General features: G+C 39.1%; 1 protein-coding gene across 5 annotated transcripts in view; it reads right to left on the bottom strand.

The window, feature by feature from the left end:
* ATG2B (autophagy related 2B) overlaps positions 1–19,596 on the bottom strand; it is a 74,719-nt gene that overhangs the window by 11,096 nt on the left and 44,027 nt on the right. For 4 of the 5 annotated variants that reach the window (XM_020899129.2, XM_070477875.1, XM_070477874.1 and 1 more), the window contains 11 exons: positions 19,298–19,368; positions 18,298–18,374; positions 17,861–18,031; positions 15,261–15,402; positions 12,981–13,183; positions 12,000–12,226; positions 11,056–11,164; positions 9,938–10,132; positions 8,911–9,012; positions 3,463–3,541; positions 2,174–2,381 (listed from right to left, as the gene is read on the bottom strand). In XM_020899129.2, the coding sequence (XP_020754788.2) occupies positions 2,174–2,381; positions 3,463–3,541; positions 8,911–9,012; positions 9,938–10,132; positions 11,056–11,164; positions 12,000–12,226; positions 12,981–13,183; positions 15,261–15,402; positions 17,861–18,031; positions 18,298–18,374; positions 19,298–19,368 (1,584 nt within the window). The remainder of the gene's footprint in view (positions 1–2,173; positions 2,382–3,462; positions 3,542–8,910; positions 9,013–9,937; positions 10,133–11,055; positions 11,165–11,999; positions 12,227–12,980; positions 13,184–15,260; positions 15,403–17,860; positions 18,032–18,297; positions 18,375–19,297; positions 19,369–19,596) is intronic. The other variant, XM_020899130.2, reaches the window with a different exon arrangement.

The raw sequence follows: 19,596 nt of genomic DNA, 5'->3' as shown, positions 1-19,596 counted from the left end.
TGTTCACTGTACCTAGAATAAAATCTGACATACATATAATGTGTTCAATATATATTTGTGGAGTGAATAAATGTTTGTAGGAGAGGAGACTATTATGTCATTAATCGGAAAATGTACTGAATTTGGGATTAAGAAGACCTCCACTCTAGTCCTGGCATGGCCGCTAACTGTGTGGCCTTGAGCAAGTCACCTCTCCTCTCTTGCGTTAACTTGGTCAGTAAAGTGAGTAATCTAAACTATATCACTAAGTATTACACCAGGGTCCTAGACACTCTAGCAGTTTTTGAGAGTAGAAATACGAATCTACAAGCTATTAAGTAGTCTAGTGGAAAAAACAAATATTTACCTAAGTAAGTGAGTCTACACAAACTGATTAAAAAGAGCCAAGTTTCCATGTTCTCAAATCAGAATTGTAACTATTTGATTTTTTTTTATAATGGTTATCCAGTGTTCACAAAAACCAAAAATCGGCAGCTTATACGTGATTAATACAAAGTGAGAATTCAAGTTATTTCTTAGGACACACAATTTTTTGGTAGAAAAAAATTTTTAATAAAAAAGCAAAGTAGGAAAATAATAAGAGGCTCTTCCTTTATGAAAGAAAAGTTAAGAATCACCAGAGATCCTCTATTTCAGGATCTCTCCAATTCTCACATTCCATTATATTTTCTGACTATCTTCGTCAATACACAAGATATTCAAAACATGAAAACACTTTAACATAGTTGTGCTGCCTACTTAGAACTTCCCAGGTGACTCAGTGGCAAAGAATCTGCCTGCCAATGCAGGAGACATGGGTTTGACTCCTGAGTAAGGAAGATTCCCTGGAGAAGGAAATGGCAACCCACTTCAGGATTCTTGCCTGGGAAATCCTGTGGACTGAGGAGCCTGGGGGGCTACACTCCATTGGGTTGCAAAGAGTCAGACATTGACTCAGTGACTGAACGACAACAACTGCCCACTCTGGGCCAAAGTCCAACCTTAGAGAGAAAGACAGAACTTGGGGAACACTGATGTCAGCAGGAGAGGAGTACAGAAAACCAGGGAAGGGAGTTGTCTCTCATAACAGAGGTGGTTTTGATCTTTGACCTCTTTCCTTCCAATAGAGCCTAGGCTCCATCCCCACCATCAAGGGCTGGGAAAGAAAGAAGGGAAGAATGAATGGAACTGGAAATGGCAGGCAACCAGCTAGTGGTTGGCTGTAGTCACGGCAGCCAGCAGCAGTGTAGGGACCCGGGTTTCCCTATGATGCCAACTTAGCCAGAGAGTAGAGGGTCACAAGACACAGCAGTGATAGGGAAGGGCAGAGAAACCAGACAGAAAATCCCGGTAAGGGAAAAGGGAGGGGTGCTGAAGGTGAGGTGTGTGAGGGAAACAGACAGCATCATGGTCATGGAGACACTAACAGGCTCTGAGAGTGAGCAGGAAGAGAGGGACAGAAAGAGGGAAAAAGAAGAAACTAAGAGAAGAGAAAATTCCTGCTACAGGGTCAACAGGAGGATGAGCCCTGAGCCAGGGTTACTAGGTGTAAATGACAGGTGCATGTGGGCGGGGCCCACATACAAGCGCGCGCGCGGGCGTGTGTGTGTGTGTGTGCATGCGCACACTCAGCCATGTCCAACTCTAATTTAGACTCCCATGGACTGTAGCCCACCAGGCTCCACTGACCATGGAATTTTCCAGGCACTAGGTGTAAATGAGAGGTGCATGTGGGCGGGGCCCACATACAAGCGCGCGCGCGTGTGTGTGTGTCTGTGTGTGTGTGTGCATGCGCACACTCAGCCATGTCCAACTCTAATTTAGACTCCCATGGACTGTAGCCCACCAGGCTCCACGGACCATGGAATTTTCCAGGCAAGAATACTGGAATGGGTTGCCATTTCCTCCTCCAGAGAATCTTCCCAACTCAGGCATCGAACCCGCATCTCTTGTGTCTCCTACACTGGCAGGCGGATTCTTCACCACTGACACCACCCAGGAAGCCTCATATAAATAAGTATGCAAGTTTGTGTGCTAAGTTGCTTCGGTCATGTCTGACTCATACCCGCTGATTATTTGCCAGTGCAGAGAAAAGCTGAGGTAACGCCACGATTTCTGTGTCACACAAACACGTTAAAGAACAACTTTCAAACTCTAAAATAACGTCTTTTGTTGTCAAAATTGAATGATTTACCTAAAAAACACAGGCTGATCACTAAACAACGCTTCTTCAGGAGAGAAGTCCTTCTCTTCTTCCCCATTAACCGCTTGCACTGAATCGGCACTGCCATTTGGGGAAGGCTGCTTTGGCCCAGGGAAAGAAAGACCTAGATTTGGCTCTTTTGAGGTGCTTAAATGCCTTGGCAAACTGCAGGTGACATCAGCCCCAGGAGACTTTTTAACTGAAAAGATAATGTGCACATTTAGAAAATTAGGTATGCTTCTTTAGACCAACTTAAACCAATCTACAATTAACTTGTTTTATAGTATTTCGTTTAATAAATACAACTACTGCTATAGATAAATCTTTCACAGTAGCCCCCTCTCCATCTTTAGTTTCACTTTCCAAGGTCAACTATGGTCCAAAAATACGAAGTGGAAAATTTCAGAAATAAACAACTAAGTTCTCAACTGCACACCACTGAGCTGCATGATGAAATCTTGCACCATTTCTCTGCCCCGCCAGAAGGTGAATCAGCCCTCTGTCCAGTATATCCCGCCCGTGAGCCACTGGGTGGACGTCTTAGTTATCAGGTCAGTGCTTATGCTAAGTAACCCTTATTTTATTAATAATGACCCCAAAGCGCAAGAACAGTGATGCTGGCAATTCCGATATACCAAAGAGAAGCCATAATATATTAAGTGAAAAGATGAAAGTTCTTGACTTAATAAGGACAAAAAAAATCAATATGCTCAGCCTGCTAAGCTCTACAGTAAGAACAAATCTGTGAAACTGTGATGAAGGAAAAGGGAATTCATGCCCATTTTGCTGTTGTACCTCAAACTACAAAGGTTACAGCTACAGTGCATGGTAAGTGTTTAGCTAAGATGGAAAAGTCATTAAATTTGTATAAGATATTCTGAGAGAAAGAAAGAGATCATACTCACCTAACTTTTATTACAGTATACTATTATAATTGTTCTTATTAGTTATTATTGTTAGTCTCTTACTGTACCTAATTTATAAATTAAACTTTGTCATAGGCTAGTATGTAAAGAAAAAACTTAGTACATTTAGGGTTTGGTATTATCTGCACTTTTAGGCACCCACTGGGGGTCTTGGAACATACCTCCTGAGGATAAGGGGGAACTACAGTACTTTCACATAAACTACATATGCACAACTTAAGAAAAATAATCATAGAACACATTTATATAAATGAGAGAAAAGATCTGTAAGTACATTCTCATAAAGGTCTCGTAACAATCAAAATCAATCCAAGTACACACTATAGACTTTTTCAAATTCTACATATTTAATACCTTCTGGATCTGGAGTCATGAGAAGCTCTACTTCTGTAGAAAGACTTGTGAAGAAATCCTTCAAGAAGAACAAGGCATCCTAAAATTGAGAGATGTAATTATAACTAAAAGGGTTTAAAAAGGTGCAGCTATTTTTAAAACTGTGAAACAAAGAACCGTGAAGTCTCACATTTCACTCATCATATACAGCTATAATTTATCCAGTGCCTACACTGTGCCTATTCTCAATTCCTTTCTCTCTCACACTCGCCCTTGTTAATTCTCACAACTCTGAGAAAATTAATTTATAGATGTGGAAACTAATGTACAGATGAGTTAGAAATTAAATGGCTATTTCTAAATCAAAGAACATTTTAGTTTTCATAGAAATATAGCAGTCTCTTTCTTATTTGGCACTGGCTCTCTGAATTGGTAGCAGGAGTATGACTAACAATAATAATAGCAGCTAGCAAGTACTCAATACTTAGACATGACTTAAAAGTTCTTAATGTCTTATTTCTGCTTTTAAGACTATATTGCCTGAGTACATTTTCTTCACTGGACATGATATTCAAAGTAAAAACTAAAAGTAAATAAAATCACCCACTCAGTGTGGTCTCTTCTGAAACTGGACTGGTCTTAATGTTGTACATGCAAGCCATTTTTGCCCATTATTAGCAGCTTCATAGCAACTGACAAATCCATTTTAGAGACTATGAAAATTAAATACCTGAGCCTGTTCTTTCTTATTCTTCCTTTCCATTAAAAACAATCTTAACTTAATATAAAACATTAAAACTGCACCAGAACACAATGTGAAGGTGAATCACAGGGTCACAATATGCAGCAGCACACGGAAAGCCTGAGTGGCGTTCCAAAGGGTCTGATCCACTACTGATCACACTTGTCGGGGGATCAATGACAGACGTTAAAAAGGTATTTTTTACGTAATGTTGTGTATGAGAAACTGAGGTCTAGACTGAAGAACAAGCAGACAGCTTCAATAGTATTAGGATATTCCAGTTCTGCAGTCGGGGAATAAGCTGATGAATTGGTCATTATATTATTACTCTTTACACATATGTATTTATATAGATGTTTATATATTATTTACATTATATACACTTATTATAAATCGCTATATATGTGGTACATGTGCATGTGCATGTTAAGTTGCTTCAGTCATGTCCGACTCTTTGCGATCTTATGGACTACAGGCTTCTAGGCTCCTCTGTCCACGGGATTCTCCAGACAAGAATACTCGTGGGTTGCCATGCCTACCTCCAGGGGATCTTCCCAATGCAGGGATCGAATCTGCATCTCTTACATCTCCTGTGCTGGCAGGCAGTTTTTTACCACTAGCACCACCTGGGAAGCCCAGATATGATATATACATATATCAAGTATTACATGTTAATAGCATATAAAATGTTATCCTTTTGCCACCAGATGGCAATGTTTTAATACTAAAAATGTTTTGCTTTTATGACTGCCTTCAAAAAAAAAAAGAGAAAAGGACGACTAACAAAGCAGTGGTTTTTACACATTTTTACTACAACAACAAAGAGATACTAATCATCAGCTTTTCAAAGTGTTCTCCAAATGTTTGATTTTGGTGTTTATGCTAAACTCCTTTGCTGTTCAGTTGCTCAGCTATGTCCGACTCTGCAGCCCCATAGAATGCATGTGGCATGCCAGCTTCCCTGTCCTTTACCATCTCCTGGAGCTTGCCCAAACTCATGTCCATTGAGTCAGTGATGCCATCCAACCACCTCATCCTCTGTCGCCCTCTTCTCCTGCCCTCAATCTTTCCTACAACTCAGTAAGACAAACCACCTAACTTTAAAACTAGAAAGATACACACTTCAAAAAAGAAGATGTACAAATGTTGAATAAGCTCACGAGATGATGCCCAGCATCATTAGTCATCAGGGAAATCCAAATTAAAACGGCAATGAACACCAAATAAGATAGCCAAAATTAAAAAGACAACACCAAGTCTGGTCAGAGCGTGAAGCAGCTGTTGCTCTCATCGGTTACTGCTGAGAACCTGCAATGGTACAACCACTGTGGAAAACTATTTGGCAGCTTCTTATGATTGTAAACACACATTCACCCTATGACCTAGACATCCTGTTTATAATTACCCAAGAAAACTGAAAAATATGTCCATTAAAAGACTTCAAATTTCATAACAGCTTTATCCATTAACAGCCAAAACCAAGAAAACAATCCATTGTAAATTAGTAAGTAAATGAAAAAACAAGTTGTTGTACCCATACAATGAAACACTGCTCAGGAATAAAAATGAATGGACTGCTGATACATGCTACAACTCAGAAAAATCTCCTGGGCATAATGTTGAGAACAGGAAGCCAGATACAATTCCATTTATAAGCTGTAGAACAAAAAAAGCTGCTCTACAGTAATGAAGTGAGATCAGCAGCTGCTTTGGGATGATGGACTGACCACAAAAGGACACAAGCGAATTTTGTAGGGTACAAAAACTGTTCTATATCTCAACTGGTGCAGTAGTTACTCAAGTGTATATATTTGTCAAACTCAAACTGTATACCTAAAAAATCTCTGCCTATTACATACAAATTATACCTCAGTACAATCATTTTTTTAAACTTTAAAAAATATTGTTTATTTATACTAAACTTGAACTATAAAACAGTTATTTCTAGCTTTAAGGTCCTATGATAAAGGCTACTATCAGTGAGATATGACTTAAGGTTTAAGAATTACTTTCAATGTCATACTCAGGTGATGCTGAAAAAAATCACAAACATGCAAACTGGTGCTGCTACATGTTCACCATTTCCCACCTCAGTTGGGCACTTGTCCTACCCAATGGCCTCACATCTCATCTCATAACCTGAATTAGGCCCTCAATGCCTTTGCAAATATTCATAGTTTTACATTCCTTAAGACCAGCTTGAGTGTTACCTCCAGAAAGCCTTTCCTGATCACCTCTCATCTTCCAAACTCCCAGCCCAGCCTAAAAGTCCTCTTTCAGCAGGACTTATCTTTATGCCTATCTTTATCACAGGGTGTTAAAGTTCTCTGATTTTTTGGCAGTCTCTCCATTACACAGAGATCTCTGAGGAAGGGATGTTTCTTCATCTAGGTATTCCCAGCATCCTAGTTCAGACCTGGGACAATCACTCAGCAAATGATTTGGAATTAATATGACTCATTGGAAAAGACCCTGATGCTTGGAAAGATTGAAGGCAGGAGGAGAAGGGGACGACAGAGGATGAGATGGTTGGAAGGCATCATCAACTCGATGGACATGAGTTTAAGCAAGCTCCAGGAGTTGGTGAGGGACAGGGAAGCCTGGAAGGCTGTAGTCCATGGGGTCGCAAAGAGTTGGACATGACTGATCAACTGAACTGAACTGACGTCTTCCCTACACAGATTTAAAGGCAGTTCAATACTAAAATGATCACCAGACTAAGAAAGTCAGGAAATCTGGCCCCTTCAGATTTCGATCTCAAGCATCCTACTTACACAGCCTCCATCATCTCCTTACCTCCCGACATGGAAATCACTGCATCTTAGGGACCCCGTGTCCTGCCTGTCCTACAGGTACCTGAGCTTGGGAGGCAACTGCAGCAAGTGGCAACGGCGATGCAGCTTTTGAGAAACACGAGCAAACAGCACGTTGCTCTGGTCCAGTTAAGATAAAGTCAGAGATGTGCTTGGTAAAAAACATACTACTCAAAACATTATCATTCATCAACTGATTTGTTTTTAAAAGAAAAATACAAATTTGGCTTGCTATTCAAATGACTGTTTGGCATGGTATGTCAGTCTTAGAAGACAGGACTCTTCTGTATCGTAATATTCCTCACTAAGGCATGTATGTTTGTAGCATGCCTTTGTTTCCGTAGGTTTCGCACCTTGGGAAATTATTTCCCTTTCCTCCTCAGTTTAGTCATAACATTTATTTCCCTGATTTTTTTTTTTTGCTAAGATTAATGTTTCTCCATTTTAAAATCATACTGTTTTACAGTTCTACAGAAGAAATCAACATTCAGTATTAAAGAAAAAGCTTATTAGAGAAAATTGGTCTTGTTAAGTCTGGTAAAGTCATGCCATAAAGATAAATCTTGCTCAAATTCTTGCTCACACTGGTGATTTTTCACAGACTGAATTTCCCATAAATACTTCGCATCATATTCCTACTAGGCCAATATGGATAAATTAAACTAAAATGCAGACTTGAAAAGATTCTTATCATAATGAGAAAACATAAGTCTAAGCACACACTGGCAAGTCTGACCCAGCTCAGAAGCCACACATAGTAAAGTTGTGCTGCACATCTGTGCTTCACAATACATTTTCTCTGAGCTAGGCCTATAGTTTGTTTACAATATAAACATCATTTAAGATTATTCCTGATTTATCTGCTACTTATTTAAATAGTGAATCAACATTATTTAATCAATATTACTAAGCAAACAAATAATACTACCCAACATATACGCTGCTTCCAAACCTGAGCTCACACCAATATATATGATACAACAGCAAGGCTTTGTTATTTCAAAAGCAGATCATTATAAAAACTCCATTTATTTTCTATAGTTGTTATATGCTTCAGTTAATGATGGTAACAGTTAACACTTATGATCTTTAACACTGCGTGCCAGGCACCAAGCTAAGTGTTTTACAGACACTAGTCTCATTTAATCCCCATGTTTTAAAAAGTGATGTTACATGTACTATGTTTTCCATTTTATCAGTGAAGAAATTGAGGCTTAGAGAGTTAGTTACTTACCCGAAGCCACACATTAGTAAAAGAGAAGTGAGATGTGAGCCCATGTCTGGTGAAACCCATGCTCTCACCACCACACTGCAGAGCGCCCCGTCCTCAGAGGCATTGCCCAGAGTGGGTAGAGGAGCGCCAACTGTGCTCCAGACTGCTCTCTGGGCGAGTGCAAAGCCCAGAGCTGTCTGACGGGGGGCTTGCTAGAATACGGGAGAATGAGTTTCTTTACCTCCATAAATCTGTTTCATCTGTGACCTGTTTAAGCGCCCATCTACTAATTTGTCATTTTGCCCAGGAATTCCTTTACAGGTGCTGTGATTACAGTCCCCTATACCTTCCAATAATACATATTAAGGAGTCCTTTCATCTCCTGAAAACACCTGTATATCTGCATCAGGAGTGCGTGTGTAAAGATCAGAGAACATAAGAGGCAGCTATTAAGTGCTCTGTCATGTAGACAGCAAGTAGGAGACTGGAGGATAACATCTAACAATGTTTACTCACAGTTCAGATTTCAACACCTAATGAATCTGTCCTGTCCTTTACCAGAGGAACTCTGTTTTAATTATGCAACCTCCATAAACTTTAAGTTATAAACAAAATTATAATTCTACTAAATTAAATTTCTCACTCTGAACATGGGATATCTATTTAATCATATCTCCATGCATTATGTTTGCAATACAGACCTGGTCAATATTGAGGCGAAGTGGCATTAGTGACACTCTTAGGCAGCACTCCTGTGGGGACCTGCCAGACTCTGGGCGCACGTGTAATGCTTTAATTGTCAACTGCAAGATAAGAAAGAGAAACACATTTTTCCCCAATAACATTATGACCTTGTTTTCATTAAAAAAAAAAGAGAGAGAGAAAAATCCTATATCTAGTCCCTATATTAGAACAGAAAGTCGGTTTACCCTCTTTCCTTAGAATCTAACTTTTTTTGATCACATACTCTTTCAAGAATCTGATGAAAGATACGGATTCTCTTTAGAGGGAAAAAAAGCAAATGATAATGTCATACTTGCAGTCTCAAAGGAGTTTGCTAAGCCCCTGAATCTAGATCCATAGACCCATACTCCAAAGGTAACCTCTTTAATGTTTTCTTCTGAAAGTCCTGAGCTGAGCATTTCTATGCTACTAAAATTGTAAAAGTTAGAAATCTGGAACATTGCTAATAATTCTGTGTCAATATCGTGTGTGTGTGTGTCTGACCACGCTGTGTGGCTTGTGGGGTTTTAGTTCCCTAACCAGGTTAGCAAACCTGGGCCCTTGGCAATGAGAGTGCAGAGTGCAGAGTCCAGGAGACCACACGGGAACTCCTGGTGTGAGTGTTTTGTGTAGATCACGACGGACTTCTGGTTTTCCTCCAGTAATTTGTTACAACAGAGCTTCTGTTTTGTGTTTTGGTCTTCTGGCTGTGAGGCATGTGGGATCTTAGCTCTATGACCAGGGATCAAACCCACACCCCCTGCATTGGAAGGCAAAGTCTTAACCACTAGACCACCAGGGAAGTCCCAAAATAATTTTTTAAACATAAAACTTTAAGCAGCATATTTAAAAGGGATTTTAATATTAAAATGAAAATCTCATAATTTTCCCCAATCTAAATCTTCTGCAGTTATAATAGGTATAATTTACATATATTTTAGATATAATAGTAATACTTTTTCAAAACAAATGTAACAACAAAACATATGAAGCTTTAAATCTTACCATGTTGGAATGAGCTTTTCGAGGCATTTCTTTACTGCAATACAGGTACAAAAATTTATTCATCTGTGATGTTGCCAGACGATCCCGAATTTCCAGATCCTGCACGATGAGCACCTGCCGGGATACCGGCTGCTCCACGAGGCTAGACGCGCACTCTGGTTTGCAGGGCGGGTAGACCTCATGCTGAAACTTCACCTTCACAGACGGAAAGAATACAGAACAACCTCTACATTCTATTTAAAACAGATTTTTTCTTTAAGATGTAAAATATCACACATTTTCATTAAATTCTAGGCTTTTGATTCTGCTTTCAGAGAACAGTGTAACACTCCTACATTTGTTCACATATTTACTATTAATCCACATGTACTGGACCATACAAGGATAAGCCTGACTGATATTTCTTATCTGACCTTGGTAAAATCCCCATCCTTTTCAAGCAAAACCTTCAATAGGATTAAGTCATAAAATTTTTATCTTGTTTCCCTATGAAACTGCCTGGAGGCAAGGTTCAAGGTCCAAAAGGGGGCAAGGATGCAGTTAAGCATATGGAGCTGCCACCACTACCATGTTAAGCACCCTAACATACGACACCTGTCAGAAACCCAGACAAGCCGACAGAATTAAATGCATCAAGGTCACTGGCAGCCTGGCCCTACTGGTCTCTAGATGTTCACACAGGACCTGACCTGTGTGCTTATTCCATGGCAGGCTTCCCCAGAGATACTCCAGGGCGGTGGTTCCCCAAGCGTGTGGTCCTGGTAAAGTAGTATCAGAATCACCTGAGAACTTATTAAAAATGCAAATTCATGGACCCTACTGCAGCCCTATTGAACTAGAAACTCTGGACCAGCAACTTGTGTTTTACTAAGTCCTCAAGGGGATTCTGGTACTTGTTCAACTCTGAGAGACACTGCTTTGGGAGTAGCCTGAAAAAATAGAAACTCTAAATCTTTTCAGAATATTTGAAGAAGAGTAAGGGTTAAGATTTACACAAGATCCCTGCATTTTCCCACTTAGGCCCCAAGACCACACACGGGAGGGAGCAGGATAGGACCAAAGAACCCTCACTAATGCTCCTACTTCAGTGGATTTTTCCTTTTAAAATGCCATCTTACCTTGCTTAACTGTATTTCCATTAAAAAGTCATGGTTTCTTCCTTTTCCCCCACAGACCATATTATGTCCATGTCTTGTAGGTGTGTGAGAAGGTGAGCTATGGGGACTACTATAAATGAAAAAATAAAACCTTTTATTAAAGGAATAGTCTAAGGAAGGCAACGAACGACATCAGGAAAAACAACAAGATGAAAAGAGAAAACAAGATCACAGACCTATCAGAACACTGCCACAAACTGTACTGCTATACATTAAAACTACATCTTCTATACCTTGGAGGCACTGAGAGCATAAATTTTATTACTGTCATCACAGCAATCATATACTTGCTAAATATTTAAAACTACAGAAAAACCTAACTATGATGTTGGTGTGCGTATCACAAGACAGACTTAGAAGTGAGACCTCCTTATAAATTCCTATTACTTCAGAAACCCCTGAGAATCAGAAGACAAGTCAGAGAAATTCCAATTAATATAGAAAAGAATTACAGTAAAGTGTCAAATTTTTTAAAAAGCACTTTTAAATAGAAAAAGTCTTCACGATGTTGTGTCCGAGGTTCCTGCTACATGAAGCTTTTTCTGACCCTCCCCACCCCAATGAGAACGCTTGCCCCCAGTCTCTACCTAGTCTTTCTGTCTAGCTCCCTTTCAGAACTAAAGGATAATGCACTCACTTAACAGGTACTTCAGAGGCATCGACTCTGTGCTTGGTACCCTGCCGGGTGCTTGACGCTGGAGAACCAGGGGCACACGAGGTCCCTAACTCCTGACATACCCTTCACTTCACTGCCCTCATTTGCTCATGTGACAGCTTCTCCCTTTTGAACACAGACAGGGTCTGGGTCATACTTATTAATAATTCTTAAAAGAGTAAATCCTATGTATTTTTAATGAAAAGAATATATTGGCCTGCCAAATAGATGTATGTAGAAATTAACTTACATATAACTTTTAGCTGGAGAAGTAGGAGGGGCTGTTCCAAAATCTTTTCCTCCATAAAGATGCCAAACAAGAGAGACTTCTTTAACCAGGTACCGAACGACAGGAACGGGAAAGTGTAACGGGGCTTTGCTTGTATCTGTCTTCTTAACAGGCAGACTAAAATAATTTTCTCTTATCACAATTGCATCATCAACCATTATTTTTACAACTGGTTCTTCTTCCTTCTCCTAAGACAAAGGAACAGTTAACATATACTCTCTTATCTAAGTAGAAACCATTGAGTACCATTCACATCTCAAGGGAACTTCTTGATTCTGCATTCTTTTGAGTAATTTCCTTATATAAAGTAGACAATAAATACTGACAATAATTGTCACATAATACACTCTGCTTCATTCACTACAAAACGAATTCTCTCTTCTATGTGAATCATTCCTAAGAATTTTTTATAGTCTACAATTTGGCTTTTACTACTTGTTTGATAATAAAAAGATATAGATTCAATGCTTAACCATTTTGTTTAGTGAAGTGTGGATTCATTAAATCCAGACCATGCTTTTTAAATGTGAGCATGACAATAAAGTGGAAATTACATATATTAGTCAACCATCAGCCTTCACACAAACCACATCTTATCTTTCCCAATTCTTGTTTTAACACCTCTGTATAGAACTCTTTTCTGCCATTTAATCTCAGTACCCTGAAGAGGTACTTCAGGGTACAAACTACATACTTCCTCTGTAGTTCAATAAACCATGCAGGAGATTTAACAAATAGCATTCTTCCGAGCCCCTCTCAGATGTGTCATAAACAGGGTAAAGTGTAACAAACATTTACAAAGCATCAATAGTAAATTACAAAAGGAAGTAATTCTGAATTGTGAAGAGTTAACAAAATCTAAAGAATTTTTTTCAGGTGTCCTTTGGTCAATTCTATTTGTAACATTATTTCAAGACTTTAATTTTGTTATCAATTTACTACCTGAATGGTTGCTCTTGGTGCAAAAAGAATGCAAAAGTCGTCATTTTCCGTGGGCACGCCTGTCACTGCATCACTAATCAAGTGGTGGGTAAATGAGGTGTAAGTGGGACCAGGCTCCTGGGACACGTTTCCACTCTCATCAGGAAACAGGAAGAGGTCTGAACAACACGGTTCCTGAACTTGAGATTTTTCATCAGAAACACCTACGGGAAAAGATTACAACAGTCAATTTCGGCACATTTTGGAACATCAATAATAACAACATTTATTAAATACTTCAGTCATGTGTCAGTTATGCATTATGTTAGAGCTCTCACCCACAGTATCTCATTTATTTCTTACAATAATCTTCTGACTACTAATAAAAAGACTAATAACAAGTTTGAAGTTTCCTAAGAAAACAGCAAACAATGGACTCAAAGTTATAGACATCTCCTCAAAGTTATTCAGTGTCAGAGAAGGTCAGGAATTCGGCAGCAGGTAGTGAGTGTTGACTGCAGTTCCACTTTGGCCAGAATTTCATACTGAATTATGTCCTGTAGGTGACATTCTGGAAGAAACTCCTTGGACAATATAGCAAGGGGAAGGGAAATAGTTGCACCTGGTAGGGCCTCACCTACAACTACGGGAAACCTCTACCGGGAGTCCAGGGGTGGGGTGGTTGGAACAGTTCCTGAGCATGTCTTCAGCCAGGGAATGATTCTGAGCAATAAAAAGACTCCTTGGGGCACTGGATATACTAACAGGACACAGATTAGCTGTCTCAATATAAAGACAAAAAGTTGCAAGTGTGCAAAAATCTGTATGTAGGAAATTTCCTGGTGGTCCAGTGGTTAAGACTGTTTCCACTGCAGGGGGCACAGGTTGGGGAACTAGGTTCCCACATGCTGCAGAGATGTGTCCAAAAAACACAATTAAAAAAATAAATCTGTATGTGAACACTTATTTTTATACATTTATATCACATATTAGACTAATTCTTTCCCCATTCATTGATTCAAACCAGATCCTGTGATATGGACTAAAGACACTAAGATGAATATGGTAACATCTTAGCCTCACAAGGCTCACAAACTAGACTTTAAATTCTTCTGTGGTAGCATATTGAACCCATTCACTCTTATAAGTGCCCAGCACCCAGTATAGAATCTTGGATAATGAAGCTGCTCAATAAATATTCATTAAATGTTCTTTCCAGCATAAGTAGGTTAGCTGCAAACATTTATTACAAATAATGCCTAGTACTTAAGGAGCTAAAAATTCCCATTTGCTTCCTTAGCTCTGATTTATTCTAAATTAGAATGAAAGCAACATTGAATGAGAGACTTTTATCACATTATGAAACAATTTTTTAAAATTAAGACTTCACAACATGTAGAAGTAAGAATGTTCATCTAATTAGAAAAAAATGTTTTCTATATAAATACTTCAAAAATATTTAGACACTTCCACTTGGCTTTCAGAGTTCTCCGTCTGGCACCTCCCAATTATCTAATGTTATTATCTAATTCTTTCCAATAAGAAGGGAACTTTTGCTATAGTATTAATAGCCTGAGTTACTAGATCATTAAGGCTCACACATGCCTATCTGTGATTCTGTTGGCATTAACAATCTTGCCAAAATATCTTCTCTCTCCTGCTATACACCTAAGTCCTATCTACTTTTTAAAAGCCAACTCATCTCACTTTCACCAGTCTAAAGAGAGGATTCCAAATTTTTTCCAAACTGATTATAGAGTATACACTACCTTCTGAAGTGTTTTCTTCTATCATTTCTCAATCATTCTAAGTATTAGCATCAGTCTGGTTTAGCGCCACTTCGTTTTACTAAACTATAAGCTACCAGAAAACATAAGCTTTATCTTGCGATTTATCCGTCTCCCCTATAAAAATCTGTCGTTGTTGTTTAGTTGCTCAATCGTGTCCGACTCTCTGTGACCCCATGGACTGTAGCCCACCAGGCTCCTCTGTCCATGGGATTTTCCAGGCAAGAATACTGGCCGTGAGTTGCCATTTTCTTCTCCAGGGGATCTTCCCCACCCAGGCAACAAACCCACATCTCCTGCACTGGCCGGCAGATTCCTTACTGCTAAGCCACCAGGAAAGCCTCTAGCCAGTATTATCTAGACACTCAATAAACACAAACTGACTAATAAATACCCACCAAAACTCTGACTTGTCTTTTGAGTTACTTATTGAGGAATCTGTAAGAATGCAAATAATGTCAGCCTCAACTACAACATCGCAGCTCTCAGGGAAAAAGACCTGGGTCTGTCTCACCATTAGACTGTGGTTTTACAGATGAAGCTGCTTCTTGCACGTCAATCTCCTCCATAGCATCACTCATCAGATCTCGTAATATCTGCTGATCTGCTTCAGGAAGTACTGGACCACGTGAGGATGACCGACCAACAGAATCTACCTATAGCCAAAAATCCTAATTAGAAACAATTGGAAATGCTCTAAACAGCACACTACTTGACACTTATTTTGTCCTGGAAATAGACCACATTTTACACAAACATCAGAAACAGGGACATATTCATTTTTCTATATTCTACTCAGCAGCTGTTACATTTTTAAGTCTTTAGTATCATCGTTTTCACCCCAACGACTGCCGGCAAATAGAAATAAGTGTGCTATCATCTCAATGCCAGCACAGTTTAACTGAATCTTGAAGAGGTAATCGATTAGAGGAGAAGAAAGGTGGAAAACACTGCACTGAAGCTGGGGGAGAAGGGGTCTCTCTGGAGAGTCTGGTCTGCTCAAACTTGACTGCTGCCGTGACCTTCACCTCTGAGGCAAAGCCACTGCAGGGCCAAGTCTCACTTCCTGGAACAAACGCATGTCTGAAGACAGTCGGGGGAATGTATGAGAGGGGAGTTCTACTACATGGTGGTTCACGGGGTTCAATTCCAGCACCAATGCTGAGCAATTTATGTTAACGAACTATGGATTCATTAAATCCAAATCATGCATTTAAAATGTCAGCATGACTCTAAAATGGAAAGATTCCATTTGGAAGGGATAATTTAAAATAATTTCTAATAAACTGTAGATTAACTTCTATGCAGTGTACATCATGTGAAATGCTGGGCTGGATGAAGCACTAGCTGGAATCAAGATTGCAGGGAGAAATATCAAAAACCTCAGTAACGCAGATGATACCACCCTTATGGCAGAAAGCAAAGAGGAACTAAAGACAACTTGATAAAGGTGAAAAAGAAGAGTGAAAAAGCTGACTTAAAACTCAACATTCAAAATATGAAGATCAGGGCATCTAGTCCCATCGCTTCATGGCAAATAGGTGGAGAAACACTGGAAACAGTGACAGACTTTATTTTCTTGGGTTCCAAATCACTGCAGATAATGACTGCAGCCATGAAATTAAAAGATGCTCGCTCCTTGGAAGAAAAGCTATGACAAACCTAGACAACATATTAAAAAACAAAAGACGTAATTTTGCTGACAAAGGTCCATAGAGTCAAACCTATGGTTTTTCTAGTAGCGATGTGTGGGTGTGACAGCTGAACCATAAAGAAAGGTGAGCATCACAGAATTGATGCTTTTGAACTGTGGGGCTGAAGAACTCTTGAGAATCCCTTGGACAGCAAAGATATCAATCCAGTCAATTTTCAAGGGAATCAACCCTGAATATTCACTGGAAGGACTGATGCTGAAGCTGAAGCTCCAATACTCTGGCCACCTGAAGCGAAGAACTGACTCACTGGAAAAGATCCTGATGCCGGGAAAGATTGAAGGCAGGAGGAGAAAGGGACAACAGAGGATGAGATGGTTGGATGGCATCACCGAATCAACGGACCTGAGTTTGAGCAAACTCCAGGAGATAGTGAAGGGAAGCCTGGCGTGCTACAGTTCATAAGGCTGCAAAGAGTCAGACATAAATGAGCAACTGAACAACAACAACAAAACTGGAAATTGTTTTTAAAAAGAGAAGAACCAGTAAAGAGAGTATGTCATAAATCACTTTATTATCAACGAGACAATAGCAGGAACAAGGAAACAGAAACAGAAGTGTAACCGAAATGAGGAGTAAGATCAGCCTGAACGAAAGATAATGAGAGGCCTGTCAGATCGTTAGTGGAGATCTACTGACCTAAGGAGGTTGAGAAGAAGGCTTCTTCTGTTCACAGAAGAGGCCATCTAGAAGAATGAAGACACTGAAAAGCAGAAAATGCCAAACAAACTGAACACTGTTCGATCTGGACATAAGAGGGCAGAGAAGTGACAGCTGGGGGCACAGGAAAGCACTGAACTGGGAATCGAAATATCTGCATATTGTGGTCATATCTGCTCTTAATTAGGGTAAATTCCCTTAATTCTCTGGGTCTTAACATATTCAACTACAAAATAGAGATAATAACCTTTAACCTGTTGACTGTGCTGGGTAAGAGGAAATCACATTGAGAAAGTATACTCAAAATTGGATCCTTTCAAATATGAAAGATAATATCATATAAATGAGTCTGCTGGTAATAATACTAATTCCTGCCATTTACCTTCTCATAGCATTTTTACATACAACTTGCATATAACAGGCTCTCACATGATGAGAAATGTTTTCTTTCTTCCCTGAGGACATACAAAAATAACTTAAGTCTGGGAAAACATATGCTGGTTGAGAAGATGAATGTTCTGAAATCAAGAGCATCAAACAGCAGAACTGTTTTCCCAAAAGGCCCATGGAATCACCTTTCTAGGCCCCATCGCCTTGAAACTAAGGAACAGACAGATGATTTTTCAGTTTCCTTTTCACCCTACAACTGCCAAGAAGACCTTGCTAATGTCCCCATGCCACTCATCTGGATGATATGCGGCGGGGGTGAGTGACTTCTAAAGAATAAGGTTGGTGGCTGTACCTTCACCTTTCTTTGAGGAGCTCCTGGTTTCATGTCCGCCTTGTTGGTGGCATGTAAGTCCCCATAGCTTGCAATGTATTGAATTAGATTCATTAGGGCAGCACAAGAGTCTGAGCATGTTCTAATATGGACAACGTCACTAGAACAGTGCAATTCAAAGTGCGGTTCAGTCTGGACAGGACAGAGGGAAAACCGGATAAGAACGTTTACCAAAACAAACAAAGAAAACATTTTTGCATAGGTTTACATTAAATAAAACATTATAATTTGTTTTGCCACAGGAAATATGTGTTTACAATAACTCAATCTTAATTTTAAAATATTTTATCTATTTCTGACCAAAATTAGGCAAGTGGGAAAAAGTTCAGTATATTTTTAGCCTTTTCTATAAAATAAAAATACTCAAGTAAAAATATCCATTTATTTTAATAACTTACTTGCTCTCCATCGGAATCAGACTTCACTGCAGTTATGGTTAATTCCAAAAGTCCCATATCCATCACACGAACATAATCTAAAAATTTTTAATTAATAAAATATCTGAGTATAACTTTTAAAAAATGCTTATCCAACAAATACCTAATAAAACTAGCATTTCTTTAAAATTTGTGGCAGGCAGTACTACAAATATTTATAATGGAAATATAGCTTCAACCTACAAAAATCCTACAGTTCTCTTTATTTTCAGTTAGAAACAAAATTTGCCTTATATTAATGAAGTATACATAATTTGATGCATTTCATCAATGTTATTGATATTACAAACTGGTATTACAACATTCAAACCGATAAGACCCTTCAGTTCAGTCACCCAGTCGTGTCCGACTCTTTGAGACCCCATGGACTGCAGCACTCCAGGCCTCCCTGTCCATCACCAACTCCCGAGTTTACTCAAACTAATGTCCATTGAGTCAGTGATGCCATCCAACCATCTCATCCTGTCGTCCCCTTCTCCTCCCATCTTCAATCTTTCCCAGCATCAGGGTCTTTTCAAATGAGTCAGCTCTTTGCATCAGGTGGCCAAAGTATTGGAGCTTCAGCTTCAGCATCAGTTCTTCCAATGAACATTTAGGGCTGATTTCATTTAGGATGGACTAGTTGGATCTCCCTGGAGTCCAAGGGACTCTCAAGAGTCTTCTCCAACACCACAGTTCAAAAGCATCAATTTTTTGGCACTCAGCTTTCTTTATAGTCCAACTCTCACATCCATACATGACTACTGGGAAAACCATAGCCTTGACTAGAGGGACCTTTGTTAGCAAAGTAATATCCCTGCTTTTTAATATGCTGTCTAGGTTGGTCATAACTTTTCTTCCAAGGAGTAAGTGTCTTTTAGTTTCATGGCATTATTTCATAGTTAAAATATTTAAAAAATATTGAGATACAAAAAATAAAAGTGCATTTATCTATCCTAGATACTTTTTTTTTAACTCTTACCTCTATTCAAATTTATAGTAACAGTATTACACTTGTCAGACAGGTGTAAAGCAGCTTCATCCAAAATTATTCTGGGGGGAAAAAAAGATAAAATCAAGACCTGAAAGACTAACCTGAATATCTGCTGCATGATCACTGAGCTGTGCCACTCTGTCTCACAGAAATGCTATCAGTCATGTGAAGGTTCTAACTTACAAATGTCATCGGACATTCTTCTTTAAAACTCACTGGTTATGACTAACAAATATTTAAATGGTGTGACTGAGATTAAACATCTGCTCAAATTCTAAATTTTTAGT

This window comes from Odocoileus virginianus, chromosome 16 (assembly GCF_023699985.2).
Source record: "Odocoileus virginianus isolate 20LAN1187 ecotype Illinois chromosome 16, Ovbor_1.2, whole genome shotgun sequence".
Classification (NCBI taxonomy): Eukaryota; Metazoa; Chordata; class Mammalia; order Artiodactyla; family Cervidae; genus Odocoileus; species Odocoileus virginianus.
The sequence above is the reverse complement of the archived record's forward strand: the minus strand, read 5'-3'. Positions and strand labels throughout refer to the sequence as shown.